The sequence below is a fragment of the Manis pentadactyla genome, chromosome 6 (genome assembly GCF_030020395.1).
Source record: "Manis pentadactyla isolate mManPen7 chromosome 6, mManPen7.hap1, whole genome shotgun sequence".
Lineage (NCBI taxonomy): Eukaryota > Metazoa > Chordata > Mammalia > Pholidota > Manidae > Manis > Manis pentadactyla.
In genome coordinates this window covers 48190001-48206977 of record NC_080024.1, presented here as the reverse complement: position 1 = coordinate 48206977, position 16977 = coordinate 48190001, and the positions used below count along the sequence as shown (strand labels likewise).

Genomic DNA, 16977 nt, shown 5'->3' with positions numbered 1-16977 from the left:
ATTTTGACTTCTCTCTCTGAACTGAGCTACAAATTAAGGCTAAACAAACCAACTATGCACCCAAAGTCTTTCACTGAGTTAAATTCTTTTTAAAAGGTAAGATAACACTAATTTCCTCAACAAACAGAACAGCATCCTGTCTTCCAAATTAAATATGACCAATAATTGAAAATACTTCTGATTTATTCTCTCCTGGTCAATAATCACAGGTACAAAGTCAATTTGTAATATAAAATCCATTTTCTGGTAACACAAACGTAGATAGACATGATTTCAAGAGCTAAAGCTAATATGCCACCTATATTAGATATAAATCCCACGCCATTGGAAGAAAAAACAAAACTATTACCAGAAGAGTTCACTAAATATAATTAAAGAAAATATTAGGAGTCTGAAAAGGCTGAAGGGCAAAAGAAAAAAAAAAAAGCTAAGTCTTTTGGGACTACAAAACTTAAAGATTTTTTTTTCCCTCTAAATTTGTTAAAGAGAATCTGTCTCCTGGTTGAGAACTTGCTTGCAAAGTCTCTGCCTAGAGCAAGATATTCAGAGCCAACTTGTTAACTCCTAATAAAACAAGGCTTGGAAGGAAAATGCTTCCAGCCCCATAAGCAAAGTGTACCAGCCAGCATTGTGATAATACTGTTAAGACTGGTTTTCTTAGGTGTATTTTCCCCTTATTATCAACTTCCTTTTTCCAACAAAATAAGATCCACAAAAACATATATATCTACCTTAAAGCAAACTGAATCTGGACACCTCTGTTTTTTTGGCAATCAATGCTCACAGTACCCATTATGTCCATGGAAAAAGTGAGCATTATTCATGTTTACCCTCACTGAAATCTGTGTTCTCTGCATCTGAGAACTATTGGCCCTTTCAGTTTCGAACAGTGCTTTATCATAGTTCGACAACACTGATCATTTCAAGCATTCCTATAACTTTCTATACAGGTTAAAGCTACTTATATCTAATAATATCTTTATTTTTATTCTTTACTTTCATCTCAAACTATAATTTCAAAGGTGAATTCAGCACAGGATAGCAAAAAAAAGATCACATTTGAGAAACAACATTATTGTTTAGGAGCATTCTGTCTTTGCCAGTTGGCATTCTATGTGTGTTAATTCTTTAATTTAGCCTAGTAAAGGAAAGTTAAATTAAGGAACCAATCAACCCACAATTCATTCTTTTCCATTGGCCGTTCTCTCTTATTTTATGGGACTTACATGTTTTAGGCCATTATTTTAAGGAGAATATTCAATAAACTTACTGGAAAAAAACCTTAGGGATGCTTTTCTTAAGCTACATAAATGGTCCCTAATTTTTACTTAATAAAGGTGTTACTGTCTCCTCCAGTGGATTTCTTGCTAAATCTTTAGCTCAACAGAAAAAGGGAGTGATTGTAACTGATGACTAATTTGCTAAGGACACTTGTAATAAACAGACAAAGATTTTATTTTTCTCTCAATTGAAACATCAGATAACAAACAAGATTAGTCACAATATGTGCAAAAATAAAGCTGTTCTAAGTGCATATGTTCAAGTTCATCTATATTAAATTAAATTAAGATCTATTAACATTTACTAAGTACCTACAATGTTCAAAGTCCTATGTTCATAAGGCTCTGAATTGGACAAAGAACGATGAGTCCTCTAGATGTTCTTTCAAAGAAGTGTTGGTCTAGCAGGGGAACTATTTGAGAATCAAAATTACCATGGAACACAGAAAGGTGACAGCTTGAAAGGCCCAATGTTAGAATTCAGCCTGACTTGCACTCCAAGTGTTCCTAGATTCATGTCCATTCCCCTGGAAGTTCAGGATTCCAAGGTCAGATAAATCTCAAATTCTTGTAAGGGGTAAAATGAAGGCCTACCTATCAGTTGGGCAAATAGCTCGTCAAACGTCCACCACAGACAACTGTCACGTTAGTCCTAGCATTTCACATAGCACTTGTATTTAAGAGCTTTGAGCACCTTGCAAACTTAGGTGCTTTTCAGCTTTTAACTCTGTAAATCATCTGAAGAAAAACAAACAATAATTTATCTTTATTTGACAAAAAAAACAAGAGAATTCTGTGATTTTAACCCACTGGTTTCCACAAAATAAAAGGATATCATTACACTCATACCAGATTTTAAAGAAACTGGATGTTCCTGGCCTATACACAAAACCTCTCATTTCACAGCTCTATAGATTCTTCATGAGGTACCACCAGATCTACCTTTGTTCTTAAGTTTTAAATTTTGTTTCCAAGCAGGACAAATGAAAATCTAAAGCACACTGTAAGTAAATTAAGCTAAGAATTAAAGAGACCTGAAACACTATAAATCCTCAACTGTGTCACTCACTTTATTTCCTACTTCTTTCTCATTGTTTCCCTAAATGAAACTGGTTGGTCCAGAAGCTAATTCAGGTGTTCTCATCAAGGCCCCACCTCAACCATTCTGTCCTTTACTGCTGGATAATCATGACATACCCACCCCACCATATGACATGAGCTGCCTTGTTCTTTATCACTCACTCCATCTCCAAAACCTGCCTCCTTATCCATCTACGTTCCTTTCCTCCAGGTTCTGAAGACACAGTTACCTTTTTCTTTCAAAGGCAAAGCATCATTTGTGCTTCAGATCGCATCCCTTCCCAGTATGCGAACTCTCGCTTATCACCCCTCTTCCTCTTCTGAGCCTATGGCCTCCACTGGCTCCATCCTCTTTGACCGAGCACTGTAGTCAGGGATGGGTGCTGGGGCAAAGGAGTGTGTGTTACACTTAATCCTAATGCTGCAGTCAGTCAGCTGCTTTGATATCCTTTCCTCCCAAGGTCAGTATCTGTTAACCTCATTTCCATGCCATCTTCCCTTCTTAGATGCACACCCATTCCCTTCACTCTCACACTCCAGGGAAATAGCTCCTGCCAATGTCATTACAGTTCCCTTTGTGCCAAAGCTAAGAGCCTCCAAGTGCCAGGGCACCTGATAACATTTGTCCACTGATAATCTGTCTTGGCTTCTGTGAAACCTCACTTTCTTCCTAATCACCTCCTCTTAACCCATAGCCATTTTCCTCTCAAAGCAATCCCCTGCTGTTCTCACTGTCTTGTTTAGAAAATGCCCCTTTGGTATCATTTGAACTACCACACCTAAAAAAATGGCTCCAAAATCTATTCTCTAGTCATGACCATTGGTCAGCTGGCTCCAAATACTGAACAGCCCAATGGGTATTCCCACCTCATTCACCAATTCTCACTGAAGTATCAGCAATTTCCTCTCTATATCGTCCATCTGTCCAAACCACCAAGAGTCACTCAAGCTCAAAATCTTGGATTCTACTTGATTTCTATCTTTTCCAAACACACACTGCATTGGTCACTTCTCTCTGTCTCACCACTGCCACCAAAAGCAAATGCCTCCCCTCCCTCACTGTCGTCACTTCAATATATGACTATAATACATTCTATTCTGCCTACTTCCTTCAGGGTGTATGCACCGCCTACCTTCTCTCTCACATCGGCCTCCCCTTTGGCCATACATGCATTCACACCCACATTCAGTTTTACATGACTTCTAGAGGAATTGTTTTAAACGGCTGTTTTCATTGTATCATTCCCTTGCTGATAAACCTTCAATGATTCTCAAAATGCCTCAACTGGGCTTTCAGAGTTCCCTAAGACGTGACCACCACTTTCCCAAACTTTCTTTTTTTTTCAAATTTTTTATCGAGGTATAGTTGCTATGCAATATTACATTGATTTCAAATATACAGCATAGTGATTCAACAGGTACATACATTATTAAAGAATCATTGGCTATATTCTCTATGCTGTACTAACATCCCCAAATTTATATTATGATTAAGATTTTGTCTCTTTATCCCTTTCATCTATTTCACCCACCCACTCCAACCCTTCCCCCCACTCCCCACCCGCTGTTGTAACTACCAGTCACTTCTCAGTCTCTCCTAGCCTACTGCTGTTTCTTTCATTTTCTTTTGTTTTGTTTTTAGATTCCACATATAAGTGAAATCATATGGTATTTGTCTTTCTCCACATGGCTTATTTCATTTAGCATAATACCCTTTAGATCTGTCCATGTAGAAAAATATTCCATTGTATATATGTACCGTATCTTCCTTATCCATTCATCTACTGATAGACACTTTGGTTGCTTCCTTATCTTAGCTATTGTAAATAATGCAGCCATGAACATAGGAGTGCATACATCTTTTCAAATCAGAGATTTTGTTTTCTTCAGGTAAATTCCTAGAAGTGAAATTACTGGGTCATATGGTATTTTTAGTTTTTTGAGGAACCTCCATACTGCTTTCCATGTGGCTGCTTCCCAACCTCTTCATCTTTTAATACAACCTTTTCATACAAATGCTCCCTACAGCCAGATCTCAAATATTTCTGCTCGTTCACCAATGTTTGGTGCCATAAACAACCACACACCCAGCCATGCTCTATCCCTTCCTTTTCATCAATCAATAGCCATTCTGGTCATCTATTATAGTATTGGAAGAAATGCACTGCCATACCAGACATACTGGTCAACCACCCATAATTTTCTGAACACACAATTTTCTTTTGCATCTGTGCATTTATACCCATGAGCTTGCAGTTGCCTAAAATGTTCTTCCTTTTTATCTCCTTGCAAAACTCTATTTGTCCTTAACATATTAATTCATGGTACTACTTCTTGCATTAGCCCTCCCCCCAGCCTGACACCTAGCAGGGAAAACTTATGGACCCTTCTCTGTACTACTGTTGCACTAGGTTATAACACTGCTATATGTTTGCCAGATATAGAGCTGCCTCCTCTGCTTGGTTGAGAGGCAACAACACAACTAGAGGTGGGAAACACATTTTATGTGTTCCTGGATGTCTCTCACACTTCTAGCATTGAATACAGCCAGTAGTGGAAACATTCACTAAACATTTGTCTAATTAAAATTACTTATTTAATTGTGACTGTAATTTTCTTGTAAGGAGGGACTACGTGATGTTCCCCACTTAGAATCCTGTCAGGTATATAAAGGAGATGCTCAGATTTATTTTAGAATGGCAATTTATGTGTTATATTATGAATCAGTTCATAAAGAGGTAGGCTTTTTTGAAACCAGGAACTTTGTCTTATACTTCTTTCAAATAATAAGTACATATGATAAATGGATGGATGGATGGATGGATGGATGGATGGATGGATGGATGGATGGATGGATGGATGGGGCAAGAAAGTAGGGAGGTAGGAAAGCAGGTCTTTTTTCCTTTTCCATCATTTTTTAATATGTATTTAAAATGGCAATATAATAGTATAAATATGAGAAGTTAGAGAGTTTGTTTCTTTTAATCTACAAATCACACTGTTGACAAATTATTGTTTTTACTTCTTTAAACATTTATGAATAAACACATTCAGGCCAAAGAAGTAGCTACCAGACGGCTAGAATGAGCTTCTTAAGATCCAAGTAAGGAGTTGGCCCACTTCTGAGCCTAGGGTCCAAGGTATTCCCCACACACCTTTCTTCACCAACACAACAATAAGCTTCTGATGAGAGGGCCTAACAAGCAAAGGTGATCGATAAATGCACATCAATGACTGCCACAGTGAAAATGCACAAAACTCTTCCAAATGTTGGAAAGCGCTTGGTTGTGAAAGTAATGCTTCTATTTCTGTGAATCCAATGGATATATAAAATTCAAGAATTTGATGTTGGCATTACTTTAAACAAGGTACAACATAAGCAGAGGCCAGCCAGACTTCAAGCTGAACACCTTCATTTAGATCCAAAGCTGTCAGCAAATTTCCTTCATGACTCAGAAGAATTAGGTAGACAAAAGTAAATTGCTTTTACTTCATCACAGCTGAACAATGGCAGAGGCAGAACTACCAGCAATTGATTAAAGGCATTGTCCTGACCAGCGATACCACCACGGTGCCTTATGCAACCCAGTCAGGGGACATTGATTCTCTATTCAACTCCGAGGCACCACTTTGTAAAAGACACGATCATTTTTGGATACAAGAGGTGCTTTAAATGTGGTAACATTATATCATTGCAGCTATAATGATCATAATTACTTATTTCTTTTAATCACAACCCACTTAACCACTTTAGTACAGAGGACCAGTTCAAGGAGTTTAATTTTCATTCAACATCTAATCTTTGTGTTTACTGAAACCCTTCATGGGCTTTGTTTACTGTCTGCTTGCTGGCCTGGACTTTTGATCTTGCAAGACTAGATCAGACAGGGTCAGATAAAATACTGATTACTAAAATAAACCAGGCTTGGGGAAGCAACACTGGTTTTTAAAATCCTTATTTCTCCCAGCTTTTTAATATTCTGCAAAATAAGCTCAAATAAACAAATAAAATTAGGACAACTAGCAATCAAGGGGTTCTTGAGCAATGATTAAGAAAAGGAAAGTGATGGGGTAATTTTGCTTTCTGGCCAAATTATGGGGTTTAGTTGGATGTATTCATTCTAGTGGTATTATTTTAATGCATAAATAATTTTATGATATCCATTAGTATTTGTGTGAACTTTCAACGACCCCCTTAATTCTTGTGACATTAAATACTTGAGATTGACCAACCAAAGACAACAGTTCATTTTGCTTTTGGTGACAGATGAAAAACACTTCTGATATAAAATTTTTTTAACTTACTGATTTTTAATTGGCACACATTTAAAATACATAAGCTGTTAAGGCACTTTCTTATTCTTATAAGAGCCCCTACGAAAGTAGACTGCCATAAGAGTATAATTTCTGATGGTATTGCATACAGAATTAGTTTCATAAAAATGATGAGGAAAGTTATATCTAAGTAAGTTTATAAAGGAGAAAAGTTAGGTTAAAGATATGTTTTATTAAAATGTGTAGAATTTATGAAAGAAAAATTGATGGGATAAATCCCACATAATCCCAAGAATTCTTGGAAGTAATTTTGTAATACCATGAACATTTCCAGGTCCTGCGGGTTATCCTTGTTTCCAACATTAAACTCTTACACATTAAACAGCTGTTAATAGTGACCTTTTCTCTTTTTTTGCTGTTACACAAAATGTACATTTTTTTTCCTTATACTTAGGAGCTTATGAGTTCTACATTATAAAATCTAGGCCAGAAGCAATTATAGTAGGAGATGAAGAACAATAAAAAGTGCTATCTAAACCAACCTACAACCCCATCCACCCACTTCATTTTATTCAATATCAAAAACTCACAGGAAGTAGGTTCATGGTTCTGGACCTTGAAACCAGAGTATACAAAACTCTGACTCCTCAACTATCCTGAATTAACACTACTGTTAACTCAAATATGTCTGTGTCAACCATGATTGTCTTTGAAATTAAAGAAAAAAGGTAAACAGAATGTATTTTGCTGTGATCACTGGGAAAAATAAAGCTAACATGCTAAGCCAAACCAACCTAGGACTTTTTAAAGAATAAGTGTAAATAATTTAGTTATAATAACAACAAATTCAAAAAATACACATTAAAATGTTTACTTCAAAATTCAGACAATTCCTTTTGTATATAATTTTCACATCTGTTTTGAATGATATCAAATTATTGATTGTTCATTTTCTCATATTTATTTAAGCATTAACTACAGAATTTGCAATCTAATCTTTTTTTAATCCTTCCAGTAGGTTTTTATTTTTGCCAGGTTTTAGTCATATTCACTTTGTTCTTTCAGAGTATATAATTATTTTACTGTTTATTTATTTCTATGAGAAGAGAAAAAAAATTTGACCTAGGAGATCTATATGTGGCAATTTGTAACAGAATCACATAACTTATGTTAGGAAATCATGGTTTTGATTAAGAAGCAACCATTTAGTTCCCACTGTTTTATTAAAACAGACATTAGCAAATAATATGAAACATATTTAACAATGTTTAGTTTGGGACATCACTAAGTAAGCATGAGAGTTTCTTCTCTATTCAGTATCAGCCAGGGTACATGTAAATTGGTAACTTTGGGGTGTAAATGGGTTGGAGGTTGGGGCAAGGAGGGACATGGAGCTCTGACTTGCGTGTTCTCAGGAAGAGCCCTAGGTAGAATCCTGGTTTTGTTACTACTAATTTCCAGATTTGAAATTCATTACTTCCTTTTCTCATTTTGAAAATGGACAAACACAAACAGAAATATTACAAACAAACTCACTCCTTTCTCATGAGAAATGGATTCTGCTGGATAGGAACTCCCACAGTAACATCTCTTCACAACATAAAGCTTCTATCAAATGAAATGCGCCTGTGTAGGTCCAACACTTCCTTTTCTCTGAGGGTCGAAAGTTAATAAAATGCACTTCTCTGGGTGTTTATTTTCTGTACACCATTATACCTGTCATGAATTCTTTGTTTTTCCTCCCACTACCTTGGTTGATGAATCAACACCACTTGAACTGTTTTACAGCAGCTTGTGTTTACTTCACACATACCTTAACCTTCCTTTTTCTCCTCCTACTGACACACACACATGCACACACACACTTTTCAATAGCAATGACTAGCTCCATCTCTTTGAATAGCATGTGTACACAGTGTCTGGCAGCCTCTCCAGGTGTGGATCCTTGACCTCCTGATTGAAATCAAGGTCTCAGTCTGCTTTTACAGCACTTAAGGATTTAACTGTGCATTTACTATCTTGGAAAAAAATCAGAGCTTGAAGAACTGAATCTCAAAGAAAGGAGAAAAGAAGATACGTGTTAATGTATGTATGAACAGATACACACACACACACACATACACACACTGATTCTGTAGTGGCAATTCTGAGAACACTAGAGTGAAGGGTTTCCAGTCTCTCTAAGTCTAGAATTATACTCCAGCCTATTAAAAGAGGACATTCTCTTCTTTTCTCTTATAACAGCAACTAAGTAAGATCAAACAAATGATCTTGAAGCTGCATGACTCCTTTGATTTTCAGGCAAAGAGGATACGTTTAAGCACTTTAACAATCTTATTTTAAAAGAAAAACTTGGAGGCAACACGTAGAAAAAAGAAACCATTCGGAACCACACAATCATGTCGTACAATGAGGAGTCATTCATTTATACTGTACAAGTAATAATAATATTCTAAAGCAAGTGCTCAAAGTAGAATCTAAAGGGTCTTAAGAATAGGTTTAAAAAATGGATCTTAATTCAATTTACAGTGCACTTAATTTCTCCTGGGTCATTTCAACATCTTGACTTTCCTTATAAATTGTATACTTAGCATAAAATGCTCTCATTCCTTCATAATCGGAAGTGTGCCATCAGTGCATCTAAAGCTCATTTCCTCAAAAGGTAACCTTGTAAACAAGCTCCCAAATCTGCAACGGCCAACAGCCATTACCTCAATACTCTGTGCCCCAGAGGAGACCTGCATGTTGTAAAACAAATTCATACTTTACTCTTACCTACCTACCATAAATTATCATTTGAACCTCAGATGGGTGCAGTGAATACCTATTATGAAGTGTCATAGATGATGTTATAATCATGCAAAATATGGACTAGAAGGACCTCTGAACATCAACCTATTATAGTACAAAAAATTCCCAGACTAACATCAGGGTCTGCTGGCATTTAAACTAAATAGCATTGAAACTGGGATGAGAACAACAGAATGTTTCCAGCATTAACATATTTGCAAAGGCAAAATATCACTGACATATCTAAATGGCTGGATGATCTAAATAGCATGTCATTTTATATAAGAACTGTATCTTCAGTCAGACATAATTCCCAATCTAATACATTACTGCTAATACTAGTAATACTATGATTGTGATGGTGTTTAGCTATTATTTATTAAGATGTTACTTTGCACCAGTATTAATTTATTTAGTTTTCACAGCTAGCCAGTGATTTAGATAATTTTATTTCCAATTTTCAGGTGAGGAGACTGAATTTTGGTGAAGATAAATAATTTGTTCAAACTCACACAGCCAGCAAATGGAAGACAAACATTTGAACAGAAGCCCTGCTCTACTAGAGTTCCTTTGCTTTAACCACTGCTCTGGAATTGTCTCCAAATAAACACCAGAACTTCATTTCTGACCAAAGATTTCCTGATACCACAGCAGTCATTCCAACTTGTTAATGAGTACTTAAACTATTAACTTACAATGACTGCTATTATATTTCCCTTCATATGTTAACAAAAGATTCATTGATTGAGCTTTTTAAATAGATAGGACTATTTGAAATAAACCATTTCAAAATATTTCTAAAAATATTGGCCTTCACAGCCATCCCTATAAACTTCACATATTATGCTGAATTTTTTACTTTTTACTTCTAGTTCTAATACCATCTTAGTTTTAGTCCTAATACCATCTAAGTCTCAAGGGAACCAATTTGGATTTCTTCATGAAAATATTAAGAATCTTACCTTTGCAAAATTGTATACAGTTTGATAAAAACTGTATCTAAAATAAGAATAAATTCCGAAGAATCAACAACTCATTGACCTAAAAAACTGAAAATAGGCTTTAAAAACAAAAAAAGTCAGTTTACCTTTAATCTTCTTGTACTTCTTATACCATCTCCCAAACTCCTGGCACTTGGTTGCTGAAACGTTGGCATAATATGTGCTATTTACAATGGATGAAATCATACTCTGAAAAGAAAAATGAAAAAACACTCATTTTTTAATAAATATGAGTACTTCTTTTTAGGGAAAAGAAAAGGCATATTATAGTCCACACCAGTCTCCTTTGCCTTTTAAATTTGAAGTAGTCACCCCCATGCAAACTAAATTATTAAAACACCAAATATGACAACAGTGCCTTCTCCCAAAAGACCAAACCTGGGGCAATGTCAGAGGCAGAGGGCACAGGACACGCAGACTAAATGCAAAGGGAAAGAACAGCTGTGATGTAGGAACCAAAGCAAAAGGGGAGATGAGATGCCCTAGCATCCATCATTTAATGATGCCTCTCAGCTGTTTCTGTTCCACTTGCAACTGCAACAAGCTTGCACACAGCCAAAAATCCGAGAACATCCGTGCTACACACTGCAGAACAACATTTAGGGAAATAAGTTAAATTAATATAATTTATAGAAATGTGTGATTAGCGCTTGTGTGAAAATTCACCAAATGAAAAAATTAACAGTGCTATTTTAGAGCAGGGGAAACTAAACATAATGCTTGTACTGTGTTTCAACCGAAAATGAATCAAAGCTAAAACTTTCTGAGTGCTCAAGTGCATGACGTTTTTCTTCCTTTTCTTCCTCCGGAGCCTCCTCAGCTCAACACCTCAGCTGATCTGTCTGTAATTAGGGTTAAAAAGCAAAAGAAGGGGAGCACAACCGGACATACTTCTGAAAAATTAAAATAAAATAGCACACCTTGAATTAAATTTCCTACAGAGATATGTTTCAGTCATTATAGCATGCTTGGACCAACATCTGTGGCCACTGTTAACTTATGCTGAATTGCCTGTGATAATATAGTCACATAATTTATAAAAAGTTGCAGATTTATACATAGATTTTACTTCTACAATTTCTGCCTAAAAACAAATGGACATAAACAACTCAAAAGATTCAAATGACCTATGTAAGATTTTGTATCCTGCCTTGAAATCTCATCTTTTTTAAAAAAACGTATCCCCAGATAAGGAGCAGTTGAGCACAATCTTAGAACTTCTAATGGCATTTCTACAGAGCATCAAGATAAAAAGGGTAACAGTAAATCAAGGCAAGGGCAAGTTACTGACCAGGAGGTTCAAATGCCAAAAGTCAGTCCTACACAGATTTCCATTTAAAACAGTAAAGTTCTTAGTTTCTGTTTAAGTCTCCCATGGAAGTTCCCTCTGTGAGCCCCTAGACTCCCTCTTTTTTTAATCACTATGCAGTGCTGGTGGGGGAGGGGAGCCCTAACCCAATTCACAGAACCCTCTTTAGCCCTTTCTGCATAGCAGATGGCTATCCTCCTGCAGTTGCTGATCTCTAAATGACAATTCTGTTCTCTAAGGGGAGATAGTAAGGAAAATTCTTTAATCTAAGGATCTGAACACAGCCCCGGGAATGCAAAGAACTAGTATCACCTGAGAGTATATCACAGAACTTTCAGAGCCTTGCCTGCTGCCTTTAGAAGGTCAGGGGAATCCTAATCTTCCTGAGGCAGGGTTAGGCTTTGTGCATTATTAACAAAGCAGTAAAAGTCTCTAGTCTCTCTGGGCTAGTTCCGTCTCTGGGCTGAGCTTTTTCTCTCTGTCTTAATCTGTGAGACCCTGGAGAACAGTGACTGTGTTTCTTTTTTTTTTTTTCCCCTCCCTCATGTCAACACAATTCTGATGTGGGATATCTGAGTCACTGAAATATAACAGATGAAAAGGGACAGAGATGAAATTTTAAAATGCCAAACTGGAAATGTCATAATAATGAAAATTTCAACATGAAAGCAACCTAATAATAGATGTGCCAGCCACACTGGTGTATGGGAATAATCGCAATGGTACTTGTCATCTCTCTATGTTGTTTGTATGAATGTTACCTCTGGAAAGGCAGATGATACACAGCCACGACAGGAGTCAGAGTTAAACCTCCCACTGCAAAGTGGTCTAGATAGCAAACGGAAATGGAGAATGTCTCAGCTTCTGCCTGGAGCTGCCCCTCAACTCTTCCTGACCCATAAGACCAGGCCACCTACCCAAAGTATTCTGGCCCCAGATAATCCACATTTCCCTCAATCTCTAGCCTCCCCACTTCGTCCTTGATGCAGATGCATCTTCACTGAGTCTGCACCAAGTGAGCAGCAATCTCTGCAGCAAGTAAACTGATATCTGGGCTTCCACTGGCTCCATCACCAGATCCTATGCTAGAGAAAGGAGAAGTTGGCTACCTGGAGACTCAATCAGATTTGTTCTCTTCCCCCCAGTTATTATAAATGAGTTTCTATCTGTACTGATCAAAGAGCAAAAAAATAAATAGGTTTAAGCTATGTGAACTGAGCAAAGGAATTGGGTAACAACAACAACAACAAAAAATCAGTTTCCTAGAGAATGAGCACCTTTAGTCACCAGAAAGGTATCATCAAGTTCGTGGCACATTTTATTCATATTAATTCCCTGCGGGTCTTTACTCCTAGTTGACACTCAAAATAGTTTTACTTTAAGAAATTTTATAATTCATCCTCAGAGAGTTTTAAAAGCAGAAGAGGTTTTTTTTTTAAGTTAATGATCATGTTAAATCTTATTCCATGAACATCTCTACTGTAAATACTGTTACATCCTCATAGGCTGTCTGAACTACTAGACCTCACTAGAATACTGGGGGCACATATTACAAGGTCATTTTAATGCTAGTGTTCATTTATTTTTAAAAAACCAAAATCTAATTTATGACAAACAAAACTGAGGTGGGCTGACACAGACCTAGCACATTTGGCTTTTACTCTACGTGAAATAATGTTCTCCAGAGGTCCCAGAGCACAGAGAATCTGTATTTACCACATTTCACCCATTCTATAGTCACATTTTGAAATACTTTAATGGCACTGAAATTGGGATGCATTTTACAACCAACATCTTAAACCTGATGAGATATAGTTGCTGCAAAGTGGGATGAGTAGTGACTAAGATCTCTCCCATCTACCACCCTGCCAAAAAAAATCTAATTTCCATTTACTGCCTTTCAAAATATGCATATAATTTTGCACTTTCTCTTGCTCTTTTATGTTTTCCCATCATTCTAGAGCAATCACACTACTGGACTTTCAGATCCCCCACATCCTTTTGACAAATGAACAAAGATCTGAGTCAACTTTTTCAATCCAAAATGCAACCAACCCGAGTATCCATGAGAACATAAAGCAATACTGATACAAATAACCTGCAAGACAGGCACGTTGTTATTTTTAACATGTAAACAAAGGGACTATGTTGTATGGAGGCTAGTATTAAAATGGCTGCATTCACAAAAGCAAGCTCAACTCTGCACGGTGGTGGGTTCTGAGAAAGAAGGGATGGCAGACATACAAGAGGCTCTCAGGCAGCCCCCTTTAGATGCTTAAACACCATAACACAGGCATAAACACCACAATGACTGCAGACCAAGCCATTTTTATGAAAAATACCATGTGATAAAAGAATTAGGAAGGTTTAGAATGTCTTCACAACTGTGGAAACCTTTGGAAAATTTCAGACTTCTTTGTAATTAATTGTGAAATTCTAAATATGAAGGTTTTAGAAGAGAGATAAAATCTAAGTTTCCTCATGCGCAGTCACTCTGACACAGAGTTTGCCACTTATGTTTGAAAGTTATTTTTAAAACACATAAAATAAGGTATTTGAAGAATTAAAATATACCAGAATTAGTTACTCCAAAGTTTACTAGCTGATTTGAATTTGCTCTGAGCCAAACTGCAAGAGATTATAATATTGTTATTAATACTTGTTTTAGATAAAAGGACACCTTTATCTAAAAATAAATGTTCTTTTAGGTTTCTGAGACAAATTTTAAACCCATTTGTTTGTTTTTGACCAGCCTAGAGATTAGATATCACCTGTTAGTATAAGTATCGTTCCATATTTCAAACAGAGGGCCCAGAAGTTCAGAATGAAGAAGAATCTTGTCCAAAGTCAAATAGCAAAGCACAAAGAGACACTATTACCAGGCCACAGTATTTTGTGAATCTCTTAAGAAGGAAAACTAATTAATGAAAGGAAGAAAATAATCACTACCACTTCCATCAGTTAGCACAAGTGAAATAGTGGATACTGCAACCAATTCTTTAGACAGAGCAAGACACAAGGTGACAGAAAATAAAACAGAATTATAATCTCAGGCCCCTTATTTAAATTAATTAAGGAGTTTAGAATCAGAGAAAACTAAGGAACCTAAAAGCAATTTAAAAGTTAGTAGGAAAAGCAAAATAATAAACATAGGTTAAGATGATTTGTACAGTACAGTTGGAAAGACCGGGATCTGAACATCCCTCTTTCATCCCACCCAAAAGAAAGATAATATAATTGGATGTCCTCCACCACATTCTCCTTGGCGTGGTGAGGTTTGTTTGAACATCACACTAAGAGCAGCTAAGCTACAGATACATGATAGACTCTCTATAAAAAAGAACATTATAAAACCAAAGCGAATAGTTTCACACTGGGTCAGTAAGGATGCCCTGCCTGAGGAGGAGGAGCATCAGTGAGCAGAGAGGCTGGCATCTCCTGGCCTCCGTTCCACTGCTGCATGGGGGAGAGAGCAGGAGGCAGGCAGTGAAGAATATAGGCATTCTTTGCTCATTTTCTGCCTTTTCATTCTGCTCTGTGATATGCTAAGTAACATATTACACATGAGATTATCATGATACTTCAGTCAAATATAGTGAAGGGGAAAAACTGATTTGGGGGAATTCGTTTATCATGAAAAACCAATGTTATTTGATGGCCTTCTACTATCTCCTTCCATTCCTGTTTCCAGCAGTACTACCAGCAATGAGAACTTTTGCCATTCCAGTTAAAAGAAGCACTTCCTCTGGGCTTTGGAGTAGGACAAGACTACATTTGAGAACTCACCTCCTAGGTGCTGGGGAATGCCTTGTTGATCTGCTGTTGATGATTTGTGTAAAAGACAGGTCTAGCACAAGGTGCAGAATCAATGAACATAAGCTCTTTCCCCTCCCTGAGATCATTTCACATGATCATCATAATCACCTGTTAGCAATTCATCTCAAGCTGTCACTTGAGAGCCTCCTTCAATGAGAGTTTATGATATTGGGTCTTAAACTAAAACAGTCTTGCATGAAAATAACTGAAAGGGACAGTTGGCAACTGTTTAAAACAACACAGGATGCATCCCTACTAAGTACATGCATTTAGATTAAATGAAATGGAAGGCTGACAAGTGGATAAGACAACACTGGTCTATGCAATTGATCAGCCTCTTGTCTGTGTAGATGAGCATATGATCAATTGGTTTTTTTCTACTGACCCAACAGGCTGTTCAATTTCACTGCCCAATTATTTTGGCATATTGTACATTTAAGTTAGTCCTTTAATGATCTCCAAATGGGCAAGGCTGGCTTAGGATGACAGAAATAATTATCCCACAGTCTATATCTTAAAAAGGCTGTTTAAATATTGTTAACAACATCATACTGGAAATCTAGTAATATTTTCACAATTCAATAACTTCTGTCAGTCTTTTTGTTCCTCAAATGTTTTGCAGTAAAACTTCAACTAGGGGCATGGAACAGAGCTGCTTTAAAAACATATCTATATGTTAAGTGAAATAAACCAGCACAGAGGACAAATATTCATGATTCCACTTTTCTGAAGTATCTAGAATAAGTAAATTCACAGAGACAGAAAATGGAATAGAAGTTGCCAGGGGCTAGTGAGGGGAGAATGAAATGAAATGGGAATTACTGCGTACTGGCTATAGACTCTATTTGGGGTGATGAAAAAGTTCTGGAAATGATTAGGGGTAAAAAAGTTTTGGAAATGGTTGAACAACATTGTGAATATAATTAATGTTATTGAATTGTAAACATAAAAATCGCTAACATGATAAACTTCATGTGATATATTTTTATCACAAAAAATAAAATTTCTCTTTAAAACACATCTGGAGTCACAGAGACCATGCTAAGGCTGGAGGCTTGGGGGTGGGGAGACACTGGAAGGTACATCTGCGAATTATTTGTTCTTTCATTGCAATTTTCAGTTAACAACACCCTTTAGTCATTCCATTTCATTATCACAATAACCCATAAGGTGGACAAGGCAGGTACTGTTAGCTCTATTTATTTTAATGGATCAAAATGATGAAGAACTGGGCTTTTACCTTTTAAGTAATCCAAAGAAAGACGTGCTCCTAATGTTTTCAAACTGGAACAGTTAGAGAAGGCCATTTAAGAAGGAAGACCTGTGCCTAAGGTATGGTGAATTAAATGCTTGGGACAGACTATGTGGCCAAAGGAAAAGGCTGGAAGTGGTGACTCAGGGAGACATCAGAGGAAAAGGAAGAGGC

General features: G+C 36.7%; 1 protein-coding gene across 2 annotated transcripts in view; it reads right to left on the bottom strand.

Moving 5' to 3' along the window:
* The window catches only part of SATB2 (SATB homeobox 2), a 178786-nt gene that overhangs the window by 82665 nt on the left and 79144 nt on the right, over positions 1-16977 (bottom strand). For both annotated transcript variants that reach the window (XM_036900513.2, XM_036900512.2), the window contains one exon: positions 10513-10615. In XM_036900513.2, the coding sequence (XP_036756408.1) occupies positions 10513-10615 (103 nt within the window). The remainder of the gene's footprint in view (positions 1-10512; positions 10616-16977) is intronic.